Source organism: Athene cunicularia (genome assembly GCF_003259725.1).
Source record: "Athene cunicularia isolate RWA chromosome 6 unlocalized genomic scaffold, athCun1 chr6_part2, whole genome shotgun sequence".
In the NCBI taxonomy this organism is placed as follows: Eukaryota; Metazoa; Chordata; class Aves; order Strigiformes; family Strigidae; genus Athene; species Athene cunicularia.
Genome location: NW_020799106.1, coordinates 4,414,953 through 4,438,578, shown reverse-complemented (window position 1 = coordinate 4,438,578; position 23,626 = coordinate 4,414,953). Strand labels below are relative to the sequence as shown.

At 43.8% G+C, this 23,626-nt stretch overlaps 1 protein-coding gene across 1 annotated transcript; it reads right to left on the bottom strand.

Moving 5' to 3' along the window:
* Positions 1-12,075: 12,075 nt before the first annotated feature.
* Positions 12,076-22,377, bottom strand: ZNF365 (zinc finger protein 365). Its single transcript, XM_026851988.1, has 4 exons — positions 22,349-22,377; positions 20,718-20,898; positions 18,650-18,687; positions 12,076-14,564 (listed from the first exon to the last, which is right to left on the bottom strand). Exons 1-4 carry the CDS (start codon positions 22,360-22,362, stop codon positions 14,318-14,320), a joined length of 480 nt encoding a protein of 159 aa, XP_026707789.1. The 5' UTR covers positions 22,363-22,377; the 3' UTR covers positions 12,076-14,317.
* Positions 22,378-23,626: the final 1,249 nt, after the last annotated feature.

Genomic DNA, 23,626 nt, shown 5'->3' with positions numbered 1-23,626 from the left:
TTTGTAGTCCTTTGTGTATTCCTTTATTGTATTCGTTTTTATTAATTTCCTGATACTGAAAGTATTTGGGGTGGGGAAGACAAGGTTTCACATCCCACACTCTGTCCTCATGGTAGCTGCTCAGAGTGCCGGTGTCAGCACATCCGTGGCAGCTCTGCCGAGGCTGCAGTGTTGGCTGCAGAGGAGATCTCAGCATCGGGTGGGTGCTCTGCCTGCCTCTGCTGCGTAACCCATCACGTCCTTGAGCCCATCACGTCCTTGAGCCCACCACTGAGCAGTGAGAAGGAACTGAAGAAAGAATTTAGGTTTAGTTTACCAGTAGGGAAGGTCACTGTGAAGTACCACCAAATCATCTGCTGGTCTACAAGCAAGTCAGTCTGACTCTTCAGGTCCAGACTGACACTCAGCTGGTTCTGGTTTGTCCCAAAAACTGGGCTACCAGAGGACAGCCACCTCAGCAGAAAACATGGCAAGAGTGAAACTGCAGTCCTTTTCTCTGCAGCTCAGCCTGTACAGCAGCTCCTCCCCAGCTGAGTGTCTGACAAACATCCTGAATTTGTAACCTGGTGGCCGTACCCACAGCCCTGGTCTCACCATAGAGCCAGCATCGCTATGGGGGCCTCATCCTGCCCTAGGGAAGGATGAAGGTCAGAGAAGCGCTGGGGCAGGGCTATGCTTCTCCCAGCCGGCCAGGGCATGCTGAAGACAAGTTTTCACTTTAGAGCAGTTCAAGGAAAAGCAATTAAATGTCAATAAATTCAGAAAGCAGTGTTTTCTTTAAAAAGCCCCAGAAAGATCCTGAGGGAGAGGGTGGTCCAACTGACTGGAGATGCTGACCCCATCAGCTGCTGCCTCTGTGCTGGTTGTCCCGGCCCCATCCCTGCTCCCAGCACTGCTCCTCTGTCTAGAGGAGATGCTCACATGGGGCGAGAATGTGCCAGGGGAGCTGGGGTGACCTGCTCAGACACCTGCGAGTCCTGCCCCTGCCCTCATCCTGCCTGCCCTCCTCACCCCTGGGAGGGTTAGTGCAGCTGGTGGGAGAAGCTGCAGCAGGGTGTTTTGCCAGTTATTAGGCCTAGCATGAAGGACACAGCCAGCATAAAGATGAACCAATAACCAAACCGTATTTGATACAGAAGGGTCAGTACATGGGTGAGCGCTGGGGGTACAAACAAGTCAGTCAGATTGTACATAATGGACATCAATCCCACTGACCCCAACAACGACACCGCACGACCAGCAATGGGTGGGATAAAGGGTGACATGCAGTCTCCCATAGAAGGGACGGGAGACAACCGAGTCAACAAGCCAAACACATCAGACCAAGGAAGCCACAGACTGAATCTCTGCACAGCCCGGGTTTACAAAAGCCAGACCTGCCTGGAGCCCAGTCCCAGGAGGTGGGAGGTCCTTCCCCAGGAGGGAACTCTGCCCAGGGCATCCCCCTCACAGACAGACACCCCCCTGCCTGCAAGGGGTCCCAGCTGTTATCCCCAGGTGGGACACCTGACCTTGGGTTACTGGCTGCGGGACAGGGGGTCATCGTCCTCGCACCTTCAGTTTCTTGAGACAGTGTGTGGAGAACAGCCCTGCCCATGACAAGCAGGCAGGGGCGCAGGGGGGGCTCTGTGCAGCCCTCACAGCTCCCGCAAGCTTTTGGGTTGGGTGTTTTGGTAACATTTGTAATTACTCCACTAATTGCGAATGTTCTTTTGTGCACTTGCCTAAAGAGAAATGATACACAGTAGACTGGGAAACGTCTCCTGTTGTGTAAAAACAAACAAGAAGGAACAACATCCAAATAAACCCCTTAGAGGCCTTTTTCTACTGCAGCTATTCTAGTATAAGGGGTAAGGAGAGCTTTTGTTAGAGGGGGAAAAGGGGGATTTCAGCTTGCAATATATTTTGCCTGGTTTTCTGCTAAAAAAATCACATGCTACCCATAACACTTAGGGGCATAGTACTTTACAGATTGCAAAGAACATTTCTGGGTAACTGTTAACCAAATTTAAAGGTGTCCTAATTACATTTATTCACAGCAGCTAAGATTATTGGAAGTAATGTTACTTTTCCATTGGAAATCTTTATAGCCAATTTAACATTTCCATTAGTTTCCGAACAAATATGTCCTCGCAAAAAAAATTGCACCAACAGTTCCTCTGAGCCCGATGGTCTCCTCCAGCTGCAATCCTTTTACACCATAGCATCCATCTTTTGTAGACAATATTACTCACTCTGGTTTTATACCAATGTGGCTAGAAATAGAATTAGGTCTTCTACCTCCAGTCAACATTATTCGGCGTTAATCCTCTTTGGCAGAGGCAGCAGCCAGCTCGCTGCCAGCTGTTGGCAAGTCGCTGCGAAACACTGGAGTTGGTGTCAGGTTTAGGAGTTGAAAATGCACACTTTGTTCAATGGAGAAGCTTTCTTTAAGCACACTTAAAATTTAAGGCAGCTGTTAGGATGAGCCCTCTGCACTCCCATGAGAATTTGGTAGCTGTTAAGGGAGGAAACTGAAAATGAATCATTTATTTTTTCCATTCTCATGCCAATTTCCTGTATTAGCATCTCAATATCTCAGTTTGTCTGTAAAATGGACAAATTACTCACCTGGACGCTCTGCCACAGAGCAGTGAGGCTTATCTAATACCCTGCAACAGTAATGTAATTGTAGCAACCTCCATCAAAAGGGCTGAAGTGGTCAAAGGAGTAATAACTATTCTAACTTTGCAAGTGGGAAAGTGAAACAGAACCACGGCGACCTGTCAGAGGTGGCAAGTGGCAGGAGCCAGGCTTCCTGACGCTCCCTGGCTCTCCTGTGGGGCACCAGGTATGAAGTCAGGGCAAGCAGGAGGGATGCTACCCTAAGACAGGAGTTTTCATGTACATCTTGAGATACTCTGTGTCTGTACGCAGCATACAGCTTTGGGATATCGGCTTGCCTGTGTGCAGGGGTAGCCTCTGCAGAGCCTTCGCGGGGCGATGCAGGTGAGATCAACCATCTTCTCCTTGCAGGATCAAGGCTGGTTCTGTCTGTTGTTATAAGAGAAATATCCATCGTTCTTCCCTCTAATATTTAATATTCAGAATTTCATAATGCAGTTGCTTATGTACTCGTCCTCACCTTGTTCTCCTTGTATCAACATAAATCTACATTTTTTTTGTCCTTTTAAGTAAAAGGCTAGTATTTCTTTCCATCCCACACAAACTAAACCTAGAATACCTGCAGTTAGCTTAAACACCACTAACAAAACCTCTGTGTTTTGCAAAGCGTTGGAGGCAAGATGATGTAAAGTGACTCATGGTTTATATACAAGTATATGAAAGCCAAACTAGCCTTTGGATAGCTATGGAGAATTCTTTCTGGCCCATAAAAGACTGGTAGTTCATACTGTTTTTCATATTTTAGTTGCTGGGATTTTATACTGATTATGGTATTTATTTAAAATAACAAGCTATGTGAGTCCGTCCAATTCCCAAGAACCCCATTGCCACCGTTCATTATGAGCTATGATTAGTGACAGGATTACATTGTTAATGTCCGCAGGTATTCTGAATATTAGACCTGTCTCTTGTGTGTAGTTCTCCCTTCTAGTTACCTGGGAGTTGTCCGCTTGTATTGCCTCACCTTAACTCTTTACCAGCTAGAAATTACACACTTGTAAAACAGGCATGCTGTTCTGTTACAGTGAAGCAATGGCTTTGCTCTCAGTCCTCTTTCTGTGTGTTGTTAACAATAAAAGTTCTACATACAGCATGAGTGCTGTTGCTGATTAAACGTTTGAGCTAGATTTTGGATTGAATCCTCAGCACAAAGGTGAAAGTTGAGTTTGCTGATGGCTTGTGCCTCCACGGTATGTTTCTTTGAAGCTGGAGGTAAGAGGAATGCAGTGATGGATCTTGGTATCCATCAGAAAGGGATTGGGTTATGGACTAGACTTTGTGCTCCGTTTGGTCTCCAGAAGACTGAGTTTTATTTGCTAGTGCAAGCTGGTGTTGGCTTAGACCATGTTCAGGTGCGCGGTTGAATTTTTGGCCAACCTGTGATGTACATCTACTGTTCCAGTTCACTTGTAACATCCCTAGAATATAACTTCATTTTCCCATTAGCCTGTATTTTCATTAACAAACCTCATATATTTAAACAAGGGGTACAGCCAAAGCTTATGGCTCTGGTTTCAAATTCTACAAGGAGAAGCCAGTAACAGCCAGGTTTGCTGTGGCTTCTTGGAAATGTAGGACAGCCCATGCAACCCCGCAGCAGCCACAGAGGCTTGTTAAACAGCAAGGATTTGTCCTTCCAGAGATTTGGTAGACTAATTCAGATTATAAACACTCTGGGGTTTGAGCTTTATATCCCAGCATGGAGTGGTTGCCTTTCTCCTTAACGCAATCTTCAGAAATTTGTGCCCTGCCCCATAGGTACCTGCACAGTGGAATGGTCTCTTGGTGGAACCCTGTAACACTGAGTATGGTAACAAGGACAGAGGCACTTGCCCCGCTCGTAGCACAGCACTCAAAGGGCAGGTTCAAACGATGTCTGTCACCAGAATTTACTTCCATGGGAAATCGAACTGCAGATAATCTAAACGGGACACTTGCAGAAGATTTTAGTCCCTGTATCGCTGCAAGAACAAGGCAGCCGGAGTTATCATGCAAAGAAGCCCTCATTCTGAGCCCTTTATTAACATGTTTTTTACTTCTTTCTTTCTAAGTTGACCAAAGTGAAACTAATCTGCCTCAAATTTCATAGTCAAGATTTTGTGCCAAGATTATATATAAAGTGGGTCAGCTATTCAGAGCTGGTAATTTATATGAATACGGGATTTGTACCAATGTGTTGTTATCTAAAATGACTAATGTTTCATAAAAACAGATTTATGTTTGTGGATTGCTCTGAGTGGCAAATACTGCGTTTGTACCAGTGTGTCACTCTCTGGTGCTGCCTGTGGGTGACTGGTCACTTGAGCCAGGCGGGTCTTTCTCCTCCATAGGACACTGGTCGTCGAGGTGGGGCAAGGTAGGGTGGCTCTTGAAACACTCCAGTAGAGAGTGGGAATCATTTCTGGAATGAAGGAGGAGCTATGCCAGCTGGATTATAATAATTTTAGGATATCTAATGTTGTTTGGAAAAAAACCCTAACCTTTTAAATATATATCTGCAACTGTAAAGCCCCCTGAAACTTTCTTGGAGGTGGAAAGAGCTGATTGTCAGGCTTGTACACATATTGAACTGGTAATGATGATGGACATAACAGGTACATAGAATTAATCATTAGTACCTCACCTAGGTGAGACTTGCCATGGCTTTGGTCACCTTGAACACACCTGACATGGCCTGGGACCTGAGCAGGAGCCCCCCCGGCACGGGACTGCATGGAGCATCCCCCCGCCGTGGTTCACAACCATGTGTGGTCCATCCTCTCTCCCTCGCCCGCGCCTTTCCACTGCGGTAACAAAGCCTTTTGCTCTGGGGCAGGCTGCAGGGCACAGGTGTCTCCCTGCAGAGGGGATGGGTCCCTCAGCCCATTTTAGAGGTACCTCACCAGCTGGGATGGTCTTCAGTAGACTCTGATACGCGGGTCATGGCAGAACATCAAGAAGCAGATGGGTGCACACTAAAAGCAAAGGGCCATTTGGCATGTAGTCATTAGCCGTTGCTGAGTGCATTAGTCCTCTTATGTCTTTCAGAAAGTCATCGTTTTATAACAGAAAATTGCTATTTTGTTCCAAGTAGACTTAATTTCTATAATAAGAATAAAACCCCTTAATTAGGGTTACAAAGAAGCAGAATATCATGTGCTTAATAGGAAGGGCAGTAGCTGCTGAGCTCACAGGGGGATGGGTGGGGAAGGGGTGCGGAGCCGGCTGTGCCTGGTGCAGAGTGTGGCTGCACCAGGGTGGCTGCACGGGCACCCCACAGCCCGAGGGGGTTGCTGACGGGGCTGGGGAGAGGCTTGGCCTCTTCTGGCACCAACGCTTCCATCTTCACGTGCTGAAATCCCTGCACCTTACCAGCCGGCTCCGCGCCTCGGCCGCTGCTCCCGAATACTCTGCTCTGTGGTGGATATTGTGCAAATACAGCTCTGTCAGAAAAAGAAATTTTGATCATTTACGTTCGGTTTGTGTGATTTTAGCGTTGGCTCAGCTACTGATGTCACCTTTAGCGCTAGCATCGTGTTGCAAGTGACTCCCAGTAGCATGTCATTTGTTGGTCTCCTCTTCATTCACCACCTCTAGTTGATTAAATGACACTTTCACGTACTTGGTAAAGTCCTCTAATCAATGAGTAACTCAAGCCGAGCTCAGACACAGCGGGCTGTCTCTGGTAGCACATACACAACCCCCGATGGGGACCGTGGGGAGAGGCTGAAGCGCTCGGGTGCGGCGGGATGCTGCACCGATTCATTGTCAGCCATCACCACCTAGTGGCAAAATGCGCCGTCTGGTTTCATCTGCCAACTTGGATCTCTCTCTCGAGGCTTTTTTTTTTTTTTCCCTAAAAAGCCGAATTTTCATGTAGGTTACACATTGGCTAGACTGACTCTGAACTCACACTGACTTTTACGACAACGTGAAATTTCCTTCCGTGCAGGGAACCACTTCTGCTTCATGCAAACTGATAGCCGAACTGACTCGTACACGTGTTGCCTCCTAGATGCCTTGATTGCACACACAGATAAAATGGGAGTGTTTTAGCTTTTGCCCAGGATGTGAACAGACCTTTTACCCCACCCAGATTCACATGTAATGTAACCCCCATCTTGAAATCCAGGGAGATGTGGATCCGTGATGTAGGATTTCATCTACTTACAACAAAAGAAAGAGAAGCTTCTGTCCCTACAATAAAAAAGAATCAGGTTCTTACAAGTCCTTTAATGGTGTGCCCTAGAAAACAGGGGAGGGAATACTATATGGTATTGAAGTGGGATTTCCATTTCCTTGTTAACAAAGCTAAGAAGTTACCGAAGCCCACTAAAAGATGGGAATAGAGACTGTATCGCTGTCCTGGTTTCTTTAGCGTTGTGTTAATCTGTTTCAACTGCATCAGTTGCATCTTCCTTTCCATTCTCCCCACTCACGCTTCTGGAAACTTAAAACTTCTGCCCGTCTGCTGGCAAATGTTCACTGGGACCCAGGTTTCTGTCTTCTGCTTGTTGCCCTCAGCTGCCCCCCTCGGAGGGGAGTCTGCAAGTGAAATCCAGCTAACGTCTGGTAACGATATTTTCTTCAGAAAGACTCTACAATAAAACTTGTTCCCAACAGTTCAGTGTGTTCACCATGGCAAATAGATTAACTGGCAAAGGAGTTAAAGCTCCTTCATTATAGTTGTAATTATCTTTTTAATTTCATGATTTGCTAATAGATACAATATTTGATGCCCTTAAGAGTACACCAGCAGGGTGTTTGCTGGAGGAGCGGGCTCTCTCTGCCCTTGCTCCAAAGGAATCGCACGGCTGAGATACTCCTCTGCCTCTGGGGACCCGAGAAGGGCAGGATGAGCTTGATGGACTCACAAACTGCCCTTTAGATGGTCCCCTCCGTGCCTTTAAAACCCGTTTTCAAAGCTGCTGTGTGCAATGGAGTTTTTTAACATATCCCCATGCTTCCTATCACCCCAAATTTTCTGTAGGGTTGGTGGGAAGCCGAGGCAGACTCCAGAAGTGTGCAGCCATGCTGGCAGCCACAGGCGCACTGAGGAGCTGGAGAGTCATGGCTCTTGGTGCCCAAATAGGTTCAGTCCCTATAAATCTGAAGTGCTTTGGCTGCTGTTGCCAGGCTTTGGGTGATGCCTGGTCCATCCCTTGGTTCCTCAGGCTAATCCCCGTGCAGGGCCTCTGCCCGGGGGTGGCCCCGGCGTAGCTTGGCACGAACACCCCGCATACCCTGGCTGCGTGCAAAACCAGTGACTTTCACGTGGTCCTCTCAAACAGGTGCCTGCACAAAGCTTCAGAGGGTGGGATAATTAAACCATGTCATTTTTAGGAGGTCACTTCTATACCCTGGGCCTTGGTACAGTTGGTAGGCCAAGCAGACTGACACAGAAACAATTAAAGGCTCACTGGTGGGTGAGTTTCTTAGCATAAGCCTCAGGGATTTGGGGTGATGCTGGTGCATGATAAAATATCTCCATTTTTCTGGCTGTTTTTTCTTCCTCATGAGAAAAAAAAATAATATTTCTTCTAGGCCTACTATTTTCTGCAAGGGGAAAAAATTTCTGGAAATTTGAGTATGTTCTGTGACGCCAAAAGTGATTTTCAGTGGAAGGTGTATATACAATTCATGGAGTAGCTTGTCGGTAGTTTTATTTTGAAAAGTTTCTTTTGGGGTTTCTATCGAACAGTGATATAATCTTAATGAAGGGTAAAATCAGAACAAAGCCAAACTTCTTTCAGTTGTTTTCTTGACCCCCTCCTAGTCCCACAACTGAGCTGTAGTTTGCATGTATGTGTGTGTGCACTGAGTTTACACGTATGCATGCTGTTCAGATGACCAACGCTCAGCCTTCCCTCTCTTACAAAAATACCCTGAGGAGTACTGGCTGTGGGAGATCAGAAATCCCTTTGGGAGCAGTAGAGTGTGATGCCTGCCTGAGCTGTACTTCAGTGAAGGGCAGTTACCATGTGTGTAATATTCTTCTGAAAATACCTCTGAAGCGTGGGACGCTTGGCCAAGGTTACCCTCATTCTCCAGCTGAGGGGCAATGGGCTGCAGATCTCTTCTCAGAAACACACACCTTTGACCTTTCCTTGTTGGTCCACTGTCCGTTTGCAAACAGGCATGAGAAGCACGCATGGCGACAGGCGGGCTTGCCACCCGGGCGGTGTAAAGCCGGCAGAACAAGCGAGATGCTGTGCCAGGAGCAAAAGCCCAAACAGCCATCCGATCCAGAGGGGCGGCTTCAGCACCAGAGCACCAACTCTGCGCACGTGTAAAGGACAGGGCATTTTTCATCCCAGCACATTCAGCCTGCGTGCGAGGCTTCGAGTAGTTCAGGTTCAGGTGGTTGAACCGGACCACAGACCTGCATGCTGTACGGTTGGGATCTCACACTGTGCACAGCTCTGTGCTCACACAGCGCCTTTGGTCTGCATGGCCCAAATGTGCATTTAATCTAAACAAAGGACCGTTGCCTGGTCTTCTGCTCCCCGGACTGGCTTAAAAGTACATGTAGGTGTAGTCATGGCTGGAGTAGACCAGTTGAGCTTTGCTGGGGTGTGGATAAATGCCAGTATTGCGCGTGTGCGGTGTAATAGCTAATGCTCCACCTACTCTGCCCACCTGATGAGGGGCAAGTGAAGCAGTTGTGCTGTGCACAGCTGGACAGTTTGCCCTCTAGTGCAGCAGTGGCCCCTGGCCTGCTGAAGAAAGCCTTTTGTAAGTGTCTCTGGTGCAATGCAGAGGCTCATGGGCAGGCTGAGGCCCAGAAAAGGTGCTTGCTGCATGAGAGAAGGTGTTTGAACGTACTGAGTTGGCAAAAAGAAGAGGGGGGGGAGCTTGGGAAGCAGACAGAAAAATCAGCAAAGTGATGTGAAGGAAAAGCATTGCTGTGGGAACCGGCTGATGGTCAGCTGGGGTAGAGTCCAGGCAGAACTGCTGGCGCCCAGGCAGCTGCTGCCGGTCACCAAGCAGAGACGGGAGAGAGAGCAAGTACCAAAGCTGCACAGAAATCCACCCTGCTGGCGAGGCCCACTTACCAGCTACCCACTGTAAGCCTATAGACAATGGTTTGAACAAATACTGTGGACAGAGTTTGGGGAATATCTTGGAAGCCCTGGTCCTAAAGTCTATTACTTTGAAATTAGTCATTAGGCTTCAAAACCTGTGTCTAAAGCATGATTTAAGGACTGAATGTGTCAGGCCATATATATTCTGAAGTTTTTTAGGTCAAAGCCTCTAAGAAACAGCAGGCAGTAATGAGTCCCCCATCTTTTCACTGCTGCCTTATCTGTAACCCTTGTTTTCCCTCATCTCACACCAGCACGTGGTAAATTCCTCTACCCCATCACATTTATCTTAGAAAGTGACTTCTCAAGAAGGTGGAGTATCTCTCCTCTTCTCTCTCCCTCCCAGCTTAGAGAGCTTCTTCCTCTTTCATAACATTATAATGAGCCCCAAATCTGTTTTATGTATTTTTTCCATGATCCTATGAAAAATTCAAGCCAACTTTTACCTGCCTGCAGTGTGCGATGCTAGGACACAGACAGTGAGGGGGAAAAGACTTGTCAAGCCAGTGGCTGCATTTAATTTATGTTGCTTGTCTCTCCCTCTCCTTGGAGAGATGTACAAATGAAAATTCAAGAGACCAGAATAAAAAAAGCGTGGCTAGATAGAGGGTGGCATTAGCAACAAAATGGGAAAGGACATTTTGTTCGTGTCACAACAGGATCTATTTTTAAAAGCTTGTTGTATGTTTCATGTCATAAAATCACTTCTGGGACTATTTTTTCTATAAAAAAAAAAAAAGATTTAAAATAATGCCCATGCCCGCTGCAGAGAGCACTAAAATAGTCCACTCCAGCCACTTCAGACAGGATGTATGGAAACAATCAGCATTAGTCTGAGGTAAGAACAAATAGAGGCAACTATCTGATGACGCAGAATAAAGAGAGAGAAGAGCGGGATTTTGCTCAAGTAGATTAAAAGAGCTGGTGGCATTGGAAGGATTATTAAGGATGATAGAAGTGGTAATTTGTTTGTCCTAGTAATTGCTCTAATTGGTAGCCATCCCTTTGAGTATGAATATCCCATTGAATATTTCCAGTAACTCGCCTGGAAACAAAGAAAATGCGTTCAGATCTCCTCTGGGTGGGGGGAGACTGTTTTTACTACTGCAACAGAGGTGGGGTCAGATGCCATCAAGTGCTTTAAAAACACATTCTCTCTTCAACTGGCAGGAGCATCTCAAAATGATTGTGGTTTTTCTATGTACAGCTCTAATTAAAGGTCTAGGTTTCAATTAGTCTCTTGTTTTCCTGGCCTATAATGTTACACGTTGGTCAGAACATTTTGTTTTAGTCAGAAAGCTCACCTGTAAGGGCCCAGCCCGTACACATACTGCTCTGAGATGTTTTTAGTTATAGATGTGTGATTTTAAAAATGTATATGGGAATGAGGCATGCAGGTCCTACTGAATTTCACTTTGATGTGAGCATGCAACCCACCCAGACATCTTCAAAGTGTCTCAAAGGGCAAAATGTGTTAACTGTGCTTCAAATTAATTTTCAAAGATGAGTGGTCAGCTTTGTCAGAACATTTTCAGATTCAAAAAATATTTTAAAACTGGTATCTTCCAGTTCCAGTGTTACCTCCTTGTAAAGTCCCCCTCAAGCTAACACCAGTTACATTCAGCCTAGCACATGTACCAATCCTTCTCAGGGATTCCACCTCTGTTAATGGGGCATGAAGTGTAGGCACCAAACACACATCCAGCAGTCAAGTTCTGCTGATGACCAGACATTAACTTTAAAAATGAGCTAGTAAATTGTGTAAACCTGACTGGGAAGGAGTGTTTTTTCCTGATGGCCATTATTCAGACTCCTGAGGTGTCAGAGGGACCTCATCTCCTCGTCCAGTCTTCCAAAGCACTTCTCCCATGGGTTATCATCTCGACAGGCACCTGGTGCCCCCATGGAAAAACCTCTAAGTCTAACCAGGGAGATACCTGATGAAATGACTCAGCAACTGGCAATGTGTGAGGGAGAACTTATCACCTACATTCCCCAGGAGCCCCTCTGCCCTTAATTCCTTTTGCCTGACCCTTCCCTCCCCTCTCCCCGCCTCTGCTTTGGGCAGGTTATCTGACCATGTGGGTTATCTCCAGAATAATTTTCAAGCATCGTCACAGTAGGAGAGGGGCAGGTGACATGTGCAAGCTATGTGGGCAAGATGCTGACGCTGTCGTTCAGGTTAATTTGTAACGCTCTGAGAGATCACAGCCCGACTTCACTGACGCGGTGTTTTATCTGAGGAATAAACAGAAGTCCAAGCAGGGCTGCTGTTTCTTGTCTTTTGCTTTACTGTTGGGCAGGCTTTTGTAAGAAACACTGTATTCCACAGAGTTAAATCACACAGTAACTGAGAAATATATCTTTATTATTAGAATGTTTATATTCTAAAAACTTTTATCTGGGGTTACAGTACAATCCAATTTCTTTTTAATTAACTAACCTGGCATTTGTTCAGCAAGTAACTGTAACTGAGGCTTGGAAAAGTTTAAGAACATGCAACTTCTTTTACTCTCTTTATCTCTTCCTCCCCCAAAAGGACAACTTGAGTCAAGGTTTTGGTGCGATAAATAATAAAATAAACATCTCATTTGTGAACTAGTGGTTGCACTTAACTTTGGTGACTAACAGAGTAGATAGGCATTTAAAAATAAAAATAGTCTTTCAGTGTCAAGTGGATAAAGGATCGGATGAATATATTTTACTTTATTATCTTTCTAAAGTTCACCTTTATTATCTTCAAAAAGGGTAATTTTTTTCAGGTTTGTAAAAGGATGTAGGAAGCAATAGAAAAAACTCAAGGATGTTTCTATTTTTTGGCTTGCCTAAGAAAGTTGTTGTAACACACGATCTGACCCATGCAACACAATTTAACAACTCCTTTTCACCATACACAATGCCTAGCCTAAGGCCAAATGTGGCCCTGTGACATAAATAAATATTAAAATGTCATTACAACCTAAATACCTGAATTGGTTTTACACTGTGACTTTCTACTGAAACAGTGTTGATAAACTTTAAACATATATCTGATTGTTCCATATACACTATTTAAAATAAAAGTGAGGAATAATACTCTCTTTCTTCACTCTGCTACTTTCTGGGAGCTCTGTACACTGACAAATGTATGACATCTGTAGTTACCTGATTCTGGCTGACTGATTGGTCATCTGCTTTAAAAATATTGCAACTCAGGTGCTTATTGCAGCAGTAATCATAGTGATACACTGTCTTTTAATACTCAATTCTGCTTACGGTCATAGTTATAAAAAATGAAAAACATTTTTCACAAATCTTTGTACATGTACTGTAAAAATCACCTTCCACATAAACAATTTACATCTGTTATAAGCATTTAAAAAATAAATTACACAGACTTGTCTCACCTATCCTTTCTTTTTTTTTGAGAAAACAAGTCTCCTCAGTAACATTGACAAGATGTTCATATCTGTAAACATGGCATGAGGATTCATGTTACCAAAAAACTGTACACACAAAAAATCATCTTGATAAATACTCTGATAAATAAGGATCCTTTTAATTGGCACAAACCAATGTAAACACGCACATTCCTGTCCTGCAGTCATTTCTAACTTCCTTGCTCTTGGGTTTTCAGCTGAAATTTAGGGATCTCTCGGCTCTGTAAAGATTCTTCAGAGATAAAACCGTGCAGGATTTTGGTTATGATCACAGCCATTTTTGGCCTCTCCTGCCCAAAAGCAAGCACGGGCATTGCACACTGTGCCGTGCAACACACCGTGCTGCTTTAGCCTTTCCCTCACTGTGCCAAGCTGACACCCTGCTCTGGCACTTGGTACTGAAATTTCTCCTCTGGCTCAGTGCAGCCCGTGCTTGTCAGGTCTGCTGGACCACCTTCAGGTCTCCTTGCTAAGTGACACCAGAGGCAAAGCCATAAAGCTTCTGGAATTTGAAAGCTGTGCTTGAGACACCAAAGCAGCCCAAACTTGTACCAATAGAAAACATGGCTGCTGGCACAATCAAGCAGTTTAATGTATGTAATAAAATATGGAAATGCATCCAGCTGGGCTTATGGCAGAAAATCCAGTGTAGCAATCTACTGCTGTAAACAACCTTCAAACATCTCAAGTAGACCTTTTGCATCTATCTATGTCTGTGCAGGTAACAGGTATCATTGATCTTATACCTACCTAAGCTGAAAGACTGAGTATTTAGGTGCCGATTAAATGGATTCTTCTGAATTTGCAACAGCACAGATGGAAAAGAAATTACCAAGCCACATGCTGCCACTAAAATAATTAAATATACAGCCACAGTACTGTCCAGCAAGATAACTGCAGTCATTTAAAATAAGCTCTATAAATAAATAAATTAATAAATAGAAAAACCTCCATGTAAACTGAGTAAAATGTCACTTCTCTTACAGTGCCCAAAGAGGGAATGGCATTACTAAATAATATAAATCTTCCATACTGTATATATTTCTATATATTATATCTGATACATTTTGGCATGGCCAGATGGATAGGAAAAAGTAGGATGACTAACTTCATTCAATATTTGTTCTGTTGAAGCCAAGCTCCTGCATTACTATATATTGCAAACCATTCCTATAGCGGTTTGGCCTTTTTGCCCATCTTTGATTTTGCACTCACTTTCCTGGCAGAGCAGACTGGTTCACCTTTCTTTTGTGCTCTCCACATCTCTCTTGAGCAATCAACAGGTTCATAGAAGCATTTCACTGGCTGCAAGCTGGTTTTTTCATCCTTTGCTTTTTTCAACAGGATTCTTCCTTTTTGAAAGGAATGAGGCTTTGCATCAGGGATGTTGTATGAAGCATGTTGACTTCCTCGGCTCCTGAAATTAATAATAGTGATTATTAATAACTATTACACAATCTTGCAAAGTGATAGGTCCCAAAATGTCCCAAACCCCTACATTTCTGAAGACAGAAACAGCCTTGTTTTACAGGACTAGGCTGAAAGTTAAAAACAGAGTTGCAAGATGAACTATATTTCCCAATATTTAAAAGCATCTCTCACTACAAGCACCCCTACATGTGTTCATCTACACTTTTATTCAAATAGCATTATGCTGATTTTGGAGCGCCGAGCCCTTACTGAGATTTACATTCTCCTAACTTAGTGATCTACAGGGTTTTTAAAGATGCACATGTTCATGGCAACCTTCTACAAAGTATGAATATCACACGGTCTTTGGAAGACCGCACAACAGCAGTAAAAAATGGGTGTAGAGTCTGTAGGAACGTGGTGGGATCTCAGCGCTGCCCTGAACTGTGGCCTGGCCCCATGGAACCGCAGCTAATGGCCAGTAGCTCAGGAATCTCCACACTCTGCCTTTGTACTGGCCACCCATTTAGGGAAACTTCAGCTTTGCTTTTAGGCTTTGGTTTGAAATGGGAGAAGAGGAAAGGGGAATACAGAAATTGGTGGGAAGAAGGGTATGAAAACTTAAAAGGCCAGAGTAAGCTGAATTCTCTCTGTGATGGTTCAAGCCCAGCAGGATTTACTGAAATCAGTGAGCTCAGGTGGAGTGACAACACGGTGCCTGGTGCTACAAAGGCCGAGCCATGCCCTCTGCTCTGAAATTTTATGTTGCAACCAGAGTTCCACAGTTTAACTAAATAAGATCACTGAAGTCCCTTTTAACATAATCTTGAAATATTTTGCAGCAGATACATGTTGTGTAACAGCAGCACTATGAACGTAAGGCACCAGCCCATGTCTGCCCAGCTACTGTGACTGAAGTGAACAACAGATGTGCTGATGTACAAGTCGAGCTTTTAAGGGTTCCCGTAGGGCTATTTTCCATAGCTCATTATTTCTGGAAACCACATTACTCCTTCTGGGAGTTAAACAATACTGCACACTTGACAAAGCCAGTTTTGGAAAAAGGTGTTGTTGTTCAAGTGTTATAGTGCAAGACCTCTCCTACAAAGTCTCTGTATTAGCTGGTGGGAGGCAGTGAGGGCCGGTCGACAGCACAGGAACTGAGCCTTACAGTTTTACCTGGCTGGCACCTTTGCCAACCAGACTTTGCTATGGGGAAGTTCTGCAGGGAGAATGCCATGCAGGTCCAAGCTGGAGCTTGCAGGCACTGTGCCGTGCTGGCCTGGTGCAGGCCTGGACTCTGACCACTTGCTGGGGGTTAGAGGTTGTGTAAATGCAAAAGTGTTGGTCACTCAGGTTTACGATCACTTCTTAGGCACTGTTTCACAGAATCACACAATCACAGAATTGTATCGGTTAGAAAAGACCTTGAAGCTCCTCCAGTCCAACCATTCACCTAACACTGACCATTCCCAACTCCACCAGATCCCTCAGCGCTGGGTTGACCCGACTCTTCAGTCCCTCCAGGGATCCCGGGGACTCCCCCCCTGCCCTGGGCAGCCCATTCCAACACCCAACAGCCCCTTCTGGAAAGAAATCCTTCCTAATATCCAGTCTAAACCTTCCCTGGCACAACTTGAGGCCATTCCCTCTTGTCCTATCGCTGTTGTTACAGTCCATTACTTAGTTTTTGTTAAAAGATGTAGTGCTCTATTTTTCTTGATGTTGTTATGGTGAAAAAGTTACATCATTTATTCCCAAAGCATAGACAGGCATACTGCAGGTGATTGCAGGTGATGTTTAGTCACACATCTGCTGCCCTGGACGATGCTGTCAAAATATTAAAACCCAAAGGTAGTCAAGGTTATTATGATCAGAGGGGATTGCCTAAAAGAGCTAAACTGTATTTTGAATGAGTTTGCGGTAGAGAAGATGGACATCTGTCCCTAATTCACAGTCAGGGTAAGAAGGTGTCTAAGATGGATGAAGATGCAGGTCCATTTCACATGAAATGCAATGCTGCAAGCTCCAGATGTAGGAAATATTTTTCCCTTCAAAGTGGCAGCTCTTTGACATAAGTGACTACGAAAGTCTGAACTTCCTACTCAAACATATTCCTAATTTGTCACATTATGAAGAAATACTGAAATAATGTGACTAAATGCACTCCACTGCCATAGGCACTTAAGAACAATCCTATTCTTGCTGCATTACACAAACATCAGGTACTTTTCAAGACAGGTCTCATAATTTTGAGAGACCGAATTCTTAAGCTTCTTCACAATGGGAGCTGGCATTTAAATTTGATTTAGGCACAGATGTGCCAGTAAGTCTCGGTGCCTTGGAGAAAAGGCTAGTGAGCATCATCAGCAAAGGTCTGCCATGCCCTCAGTTGGGCATTTCCTGAAAACAGCCAGGAGAAACTGGAGAAAAGGAACTGGGAAGCAATGCAGCGGCCTTGCAAGTCCAATTACTGATCCCAAATGTAAACCACCAGTGGCTCCAAAGCCCATGAGATTATACTGAATTTTCTGTATGGGTAGTAATATTCCCATTTTTTTAAACTCGTACATATAATTAAAAACTCATTTTATGTACTGAGCTGAGTTAGAGTTCTTAAAAACAGCTGGTGTGGTGAATGCAAATGCTGGATTCATCCACAGAACAGGCAGAGCAAAGTAAAACTTCCCTACACCTTTGAGCATCCTCTCTATCCTCTCTGCTTCGTAGGACAAATTGGGATATTTTTAACCTGGTAATTCCAAATTAAGGCTACTACTAAATTCTAGTTTTGACAGTGTCTTTTCAAATGAGAAGTATATCAGTGGTTAAACAGAAGCCTCTAAACAATTTCATATATGCCTTTGAACTCCCACTATTTGTCAGCAATTAACAGGTTTTACCAAACTGCATTATATTTAGACCAAAGACTTGTCAGTAGAAGGACTCATCTCACCGCATCACTGAATTCACTGGTTATATTTTAATTCTATTTTGCTTGATTCCAATCATCTTAAGACATCTAGAAGCTTGAAAATTGTATACACAGTCATTTCAAAATCTACTTTGGACAATAATGTTTTCCAGAATCTCAAATCAATGGGGGGGGGGAAGCTATAAAAAGTAGAAAAAACAAAGCTAAAGCCCCATGCTGTTAAATATTAATGGAAACACTGCTTATCAGTAAAAGGGTACTTGGCCAGTTGCCTGCTAGGACTAAGATACATGAAAACCAAAAATAACCTGAGTTGCCTCCCCCCAACCCAGTAGGGTATACATTGTAGTTTTAGTTTATTTGCCAGCCCATCCATCTGTTCATGTGTCTGTCAGTCTTCCAGTAATTCTTGAACCCAGTGGTCAGACACAAACAAATATGGCAGGGACACATAATTCCCAGACCAATGTGTAACACGTTTTATAGCAAATGTTGGGAAAACATTGGGAAAACAACCCAAACTCGTGTCCCCACTAAGCAAGCTTGCCCGGAGGAAGGATGCACTGCCTGACCATCACTTGGCCAAGCAGCACCCATGTTGCTCCGAACCAGACGCTGGGACTCGTGACCAAGTCACAAAGACATGGGAAACCAACCCCCATTAGTTCTGCTGCTCCCAGGACAGCTGCTTGAGTAACCCGAGATGTTTAGTACCCAGGCTTTGTCAGGGCACTTGTTTGCTTACATGTGATTTTTAAGTCAACAGTGTTACTGTCAGTTAGGAAATGACAACTGTCTCTCTCCGACCTACAGAACATTAAAGATATTTTCAGCTGAAACTTGGCCTGTGTTTGCTGAAGAGATTCAACTACTGTAGCTTTGCAGTAGGCTATTATAGTCAGCAGGAAGGAGTCATTCATTCAACAGAAAATGATTCTTCTTTTTTTTCTTTAAAGAATATGTGATTTTAGCTTTCATTTAGCAGAAACCTGTCTTTTCTCCATTACATGACATAAATATAGATCATAATCTGGTACAGAACCTGATCCAAACCCAACCTGATTCAGGCTTTTGGGTAAGGTGAAAAGCAAAAGCAGAACTTTAAGCATGTCAAGTTAGTGTATTTAAGTAAGAGAAAAATAAAAATATATACATACAGGCATCTGGGTTTCTTATTTAATGAAATGTCTGTAAACTGCAAAGAAAACAGAAACAGGTTATTAGTATTAATATTACATTATCAAGTAATTAGAGTACAGGCATAAAATATATGCAGTTTTCAAAACTGTATTTCTGTTCTCAGCTGCTGTTAAAACTAGAATAGTCATGAAAGAAGCTGAAAAAAAACCTTCTACAGATTATTATTCCTCCATCTTATTACAAGTTTTTAAAATTCATAACATGTGAATTGTTAGTGGTTGGATTTTTTTCCCCATTATTTTTATCGTAACCATAATCAAAGTAAATTGCTAAAGAAGTGTGGGCTGAACAGAGATCTTTCACATTAGATTAAACTGTATGGATACAATGAGAAGTAATTATTGTGTTCAAGATAATTAATAAGGGACAGTGCTTGAATAAGCTGTATTAAATTAACTTTCTCGCAGAGCCTTTAATTTTGCAGTGATACATTTCCTTTACACAAGCGGGCAGGAAACTCCGGCTACAAGCCCTTGGCTCTGACTACAGCAGCACTGAAGGGTAGAGGGCGAGAACACAAGCATTTCTGTCCCTTCCCACCCCAAATCCTGAGAACAGCTAGGGACAGCACAGCCTCAGTGCCAGCACAACTTTGCATGACTTGATTTTTTACAGCAGTTTGGTTCACAGTGTGGAAACAGTTTGTCTGGTCCCTCTTTTAGTGGGGGTCAGGAAAGGAGGTGTTTAATGCCAGCTCAGCTTAAATCGGTCTGGGTACTAAATCGGTTCTTTGTACTGATCTCCCATCAGTGCTACCGGACCGAGGCTTTGAATATCATTTAATGAAGTCACTGAGCCAAGCAAGTCAGATCTGGCATCTGAAAATGACTACGTTCTTGTAAATGTTCCCTCTGTCCCTGGTATTGTCCACACTTTGCAGATGGATTTTTGCCCAGCCTAACTCTGCTTGTCATCTGTCTTGGATGGAGTCTGGAGCCATCTCATGGTGTGCTTTTCTGTAATTACCTCCTGAAGGTCAGGCTGGTCAGTATTTGGATGGATGACTTTAGAGGAATGCTGAAGTCACTCAGAAAGCAGGGCAGCTGCCTCAAAAATTAGTGCCTTCCCCAGGGGACACTGCTGAGCCAGGGATCCCAGTAAACATAGCAAGAGCAGAGGAGATGATTTAGTACTGAGGCCCATCTTTACAGTCCCCCCTGTGTTTCACCGACACTGTTTGAGATGTCCTGCACTAGATTTTAGCACATCTACATCTATTCAGGTCTTTGTCTTCCAAGTGGCTATGGGAACCTTTGTTTTCCACCACTGCATTCCTGTACAGTGCTGTGCATGATCAAACGCCTTTCCTCTCACATCCCAGGACGAGCAATTACTTAGCACAGGCAGCATGGGGTAGTCATTTAAACAGAAATGTTCTTTGGAAGTCCTGTGCCTAAAACTTGCCATATAAATGTATTGTAAAGAAAATACTGAGTTTGTGTATTAATAACAAGGGCTTTTAAACAAATAATGTGTTTTAAAAAACAAGGTTCAGACAGCTTTGGTTTCTAATCTGTGCAGAACAGGCCTGTGGGAATCCATTCACCATTTTGAAAAGTCCCGTGATAGGTAACTACAGAAAGCAAGCCCATTTGCCAGCAGGCTGAGATGTCCTCTGTAGGCATCCGCATCTTTCCTGAAAAACTTTAGACATCTCCAAAAAACTGCCAAGTCACTAAGTGACATAAAGGAAAGTGTTTGTTGTAGAGGTAACAGCAGCTGGAAAAAAATTAAAATTTTCCAGCCAAAGATGGAAAAAAAATTAAATATCTGGCAAATATTTCATTATTCTCTGCTCTCCCTTTGCCTTCTTTGGCTATTGCTGCTCTTGCACTCTCTGCTCCTTTCACTCATGTGAGGGAGCAGTTTAAAACATAAATAAAACACATCTAAAGAAACATTTTACAAATACAGATCTGTATGGAGTAGCAATTAGCCTGACCTACTGAGCCAACCCGTATTCGAGCTCAAGTACTTTCCCTCTGGTGGTGGGTGACAACGCAGGGAAGGACTTTGCTGCCTTACCACATGCTCGCTGACGTCGGTGTGGTTGCAGACCATCTGCTGATTTTGGTAATATTCTAGCTGCCTTTCTGCCAGATCCACGCGCTGCAACAGGTTCTCAATGAAGTGCTGGAGCCTGGCTTTTCCCCGCACTTCTTTTTCTGCTGCTTCTTCCAGGAAGTGGTTGAAAGTAACAACTTCTCTGCAAGATGGAAACATTGCAAAGAAGCCACATTTAAATAATAGGAAGGGCCCTGGACTCACCGCTGTCAAAAAATTACTGATCCTTGATCTGGTTTTCATGGTGATAGCCAGTGGTAGCTAATTACTGTCCTTCACCTCTACTTAAAGATTTCTGTGGACACAGTGAAGATCTGGAAGCCTGAACGTTGAATTTAAGTTTAAGGGCAGTGGGTGTGGGTTTTTCTGTCACATTATTAGGTCTCTTGGAAAGAGTCTTTAATAGTCTCAGGGTAGAAATGTCATTAAGCATCACCTCTCAAGGTATCTGGAGACAGCAACAGCCACTTTATCTTTTTTTTTTTTCTTACTTACCCATGTGAACATCATCTCCGAAACATGAAGAAAAATGGATGAACCCCCAAATTTATCTTCCCAGTTCACCGCAAACTTACAATGGTAGTTTAATGTTGCTACTGGTGGTAGTTTAATGTTGCTACTGGGGTGGTTCGTAACTTAAAAGAGCTACTGTAGCCATTAAACTTCATGTTGGCTGCAATCCTGCAAGTACACCGAAGTGTAGTGTTATGATCTGGGGCTAGTGGGAGCACAGGAGATGAACAGATAATCCACAGATTACAGACCAAGAAGTATGTGTGTGGGAAGAGCGAGTTTTAGGACTTCAGAAATGTTTATTGTCTGGTAGCGCAATTGGAAGAGACAGTACCACTGACTGTGAAAGGTCCCAGCTCTGGATTGAGACAGCTCATTTTGAAATGCTCTGCGTACTATCAGTTTACTATCAGTAACTGGGCCACCATTTGGACCTCTGATTATCAGAGGACTTTCTGGGTGGGAGGAGTTTGGTTACAGAGTGAAGCAGGTATTACAAAAAATGGCAAATCTGAGCACGCAGGGTTTCCCCGGTTAATAAATGCCTGGATAAACAGTTCTTGTTCTGCCAATGAAACCATGTTAATTTTTACTTTGTACAAAAGTGAGGGGGTGGGAGTTGGGGGAACCAAAGCTTGCCAAATGAGAAAGGGCTTGATAGCATCGCCTGAGGAAAAAGCATTTTAAGCAGAAACTAGGAAACAGTCTCTAGCAGAAATAACCTTTCAAAGCTTAGCCTGTGTATAAGAAATCCAAAGTTTCTCTGCATTTCATTAACTCAGCATAGTTAATTGGTTTAACTCAGCAAGGTTGTTTTAAAACTGAGCTGGTTTGCTCTAAGAAAAGTTAGGCACAAGTGGTCAGCTATGGAAATTGCCATCTAGGACTCGGGCTGTGTCTGCCTGTTCTATACCACAGCAGCAAGAGGCTCTCTGCATGGCTGTTCTAATGGTAGGAATGTGGTTAAAAAAAGAGAGTATGTATTGTTTGGACGAAGAACAGGGATGAATTAGTTTATATTAACTCACCCATAAAATTTGGCTTAAGAAACAGAGATGTACCTTGTTGGTTAAACTCACCTAATCCATTCCATTTCGAGGCTCTGTACAGTTTCTGTGATTATTATCTTGCCCAGAGCAACCTGGTAATAAAAAGCCACTGAGGAATGCTTAGGAAAAAGCCAATCTAAACTCATTAAGGACAATTTTAGGGTTTTATTCTCACTGCACTTACAGCATTGTAATTTCTTTGATTTCACGACGCCACTCCGGTTTTGCGTTAGCGTAGGAGCAATCTGAAGCCCTTGGCACTCTGTCAGGCTCCTCTTTTACAGTGGGAAGGGAGCTCAAAAGGTTGCAAACTCAGCAGGTCAGCTCCAAATCCCTTACCCTTTGGATCAGGAAGGAGAAGTGTGCGTGGCCTGCCAGGCGGCTGGGACACCATGAGGACATCCCTCCCAGGGCCAGTGTCAGCCCGTGTGTCTCACTGCAGCGGGAGGCCACAAACATCAAGTACCTGGCCTTTGTTTTTAAAAGGGTGATAGTTTCAAGAATACTAACATTTGTAATTGTCTCAGCAAAGGTAATTAAAAAGCATTCATTAATTGCTGACTCCACGGCATGAACAGATCACCCACAAATTTTCCTTTCCTACAAATATCTTGTTAGTGAGCTGTGCCATAAGAGGGATGGGGAGAACCAGTGTTTTTTCTGGAAGACTTACATAACTATCAGGAGAACAGACACATAATGTCAATAAATTCCCTAGTATTTTCCTTGCTTTACTCAAGATAACTTGGCATCATACATGCCATTATTTTGGAGGGACTGTTACTAGCAGCACTAGTAGCATTTCCATCATTTTTCTCTGGCTATGAATCTACCTCTAATAACTTTTATCTAAAAATTTTCCTTTGGGCTGTAATGGTACCAGCACTCTGTAAATTCCCTTTAGAAAGACAGGAGCCAGAATATACCCACCCACTAGGTCTGGCTCACACACCTCGTCCTGATAAGCAGTACTTCCATCAGTTCAGCTACTTTCTTTGTTTCCACTTCATTCTCATCTCTCAGAAGAGCAACATCAAGTGATGAGCAGTGACTTCTAGTAAGTTTGCTGCAACACCTCTTCCTCAGAGAGCTCATTCCATGCCACGGCTATGCCTCGGTGACCTGAAGGGAGCTCCAGAAGAATTTTTACCCTCCTCCCACCATGAATAATAGGGAAATGGTTCAAAGAACTAGTGTAGCTTCCGACAGCTGCTGTTTATCTGTTTAATCACCCTTCTTGTCTCTTGTAGTTTGCCCAGACTTTTTCTTACCCATAGCGATGACCCTCTCCCTTCAACTCTATTTCTA

Bases quoted from the DNA above. Each gene is read 5' to 3' on its own strand.
- ZNF365 (XM_026851988.1), bottom strand. The intron at 18,688-20,717 runs GTAAGGCAGCAA...TTTTCTTTGCAG, and splicing joins CCGACGTCAGCGAGCATGTG to TTTACAGACATTTCATTAAA. The intron at 14,565-18,649 runs GTATGTATATAT...TATTAATTTCAG, and splicing joins AATAAGAAACCCAGATGCCT to GAGCCGAGGAAGTCAACATG.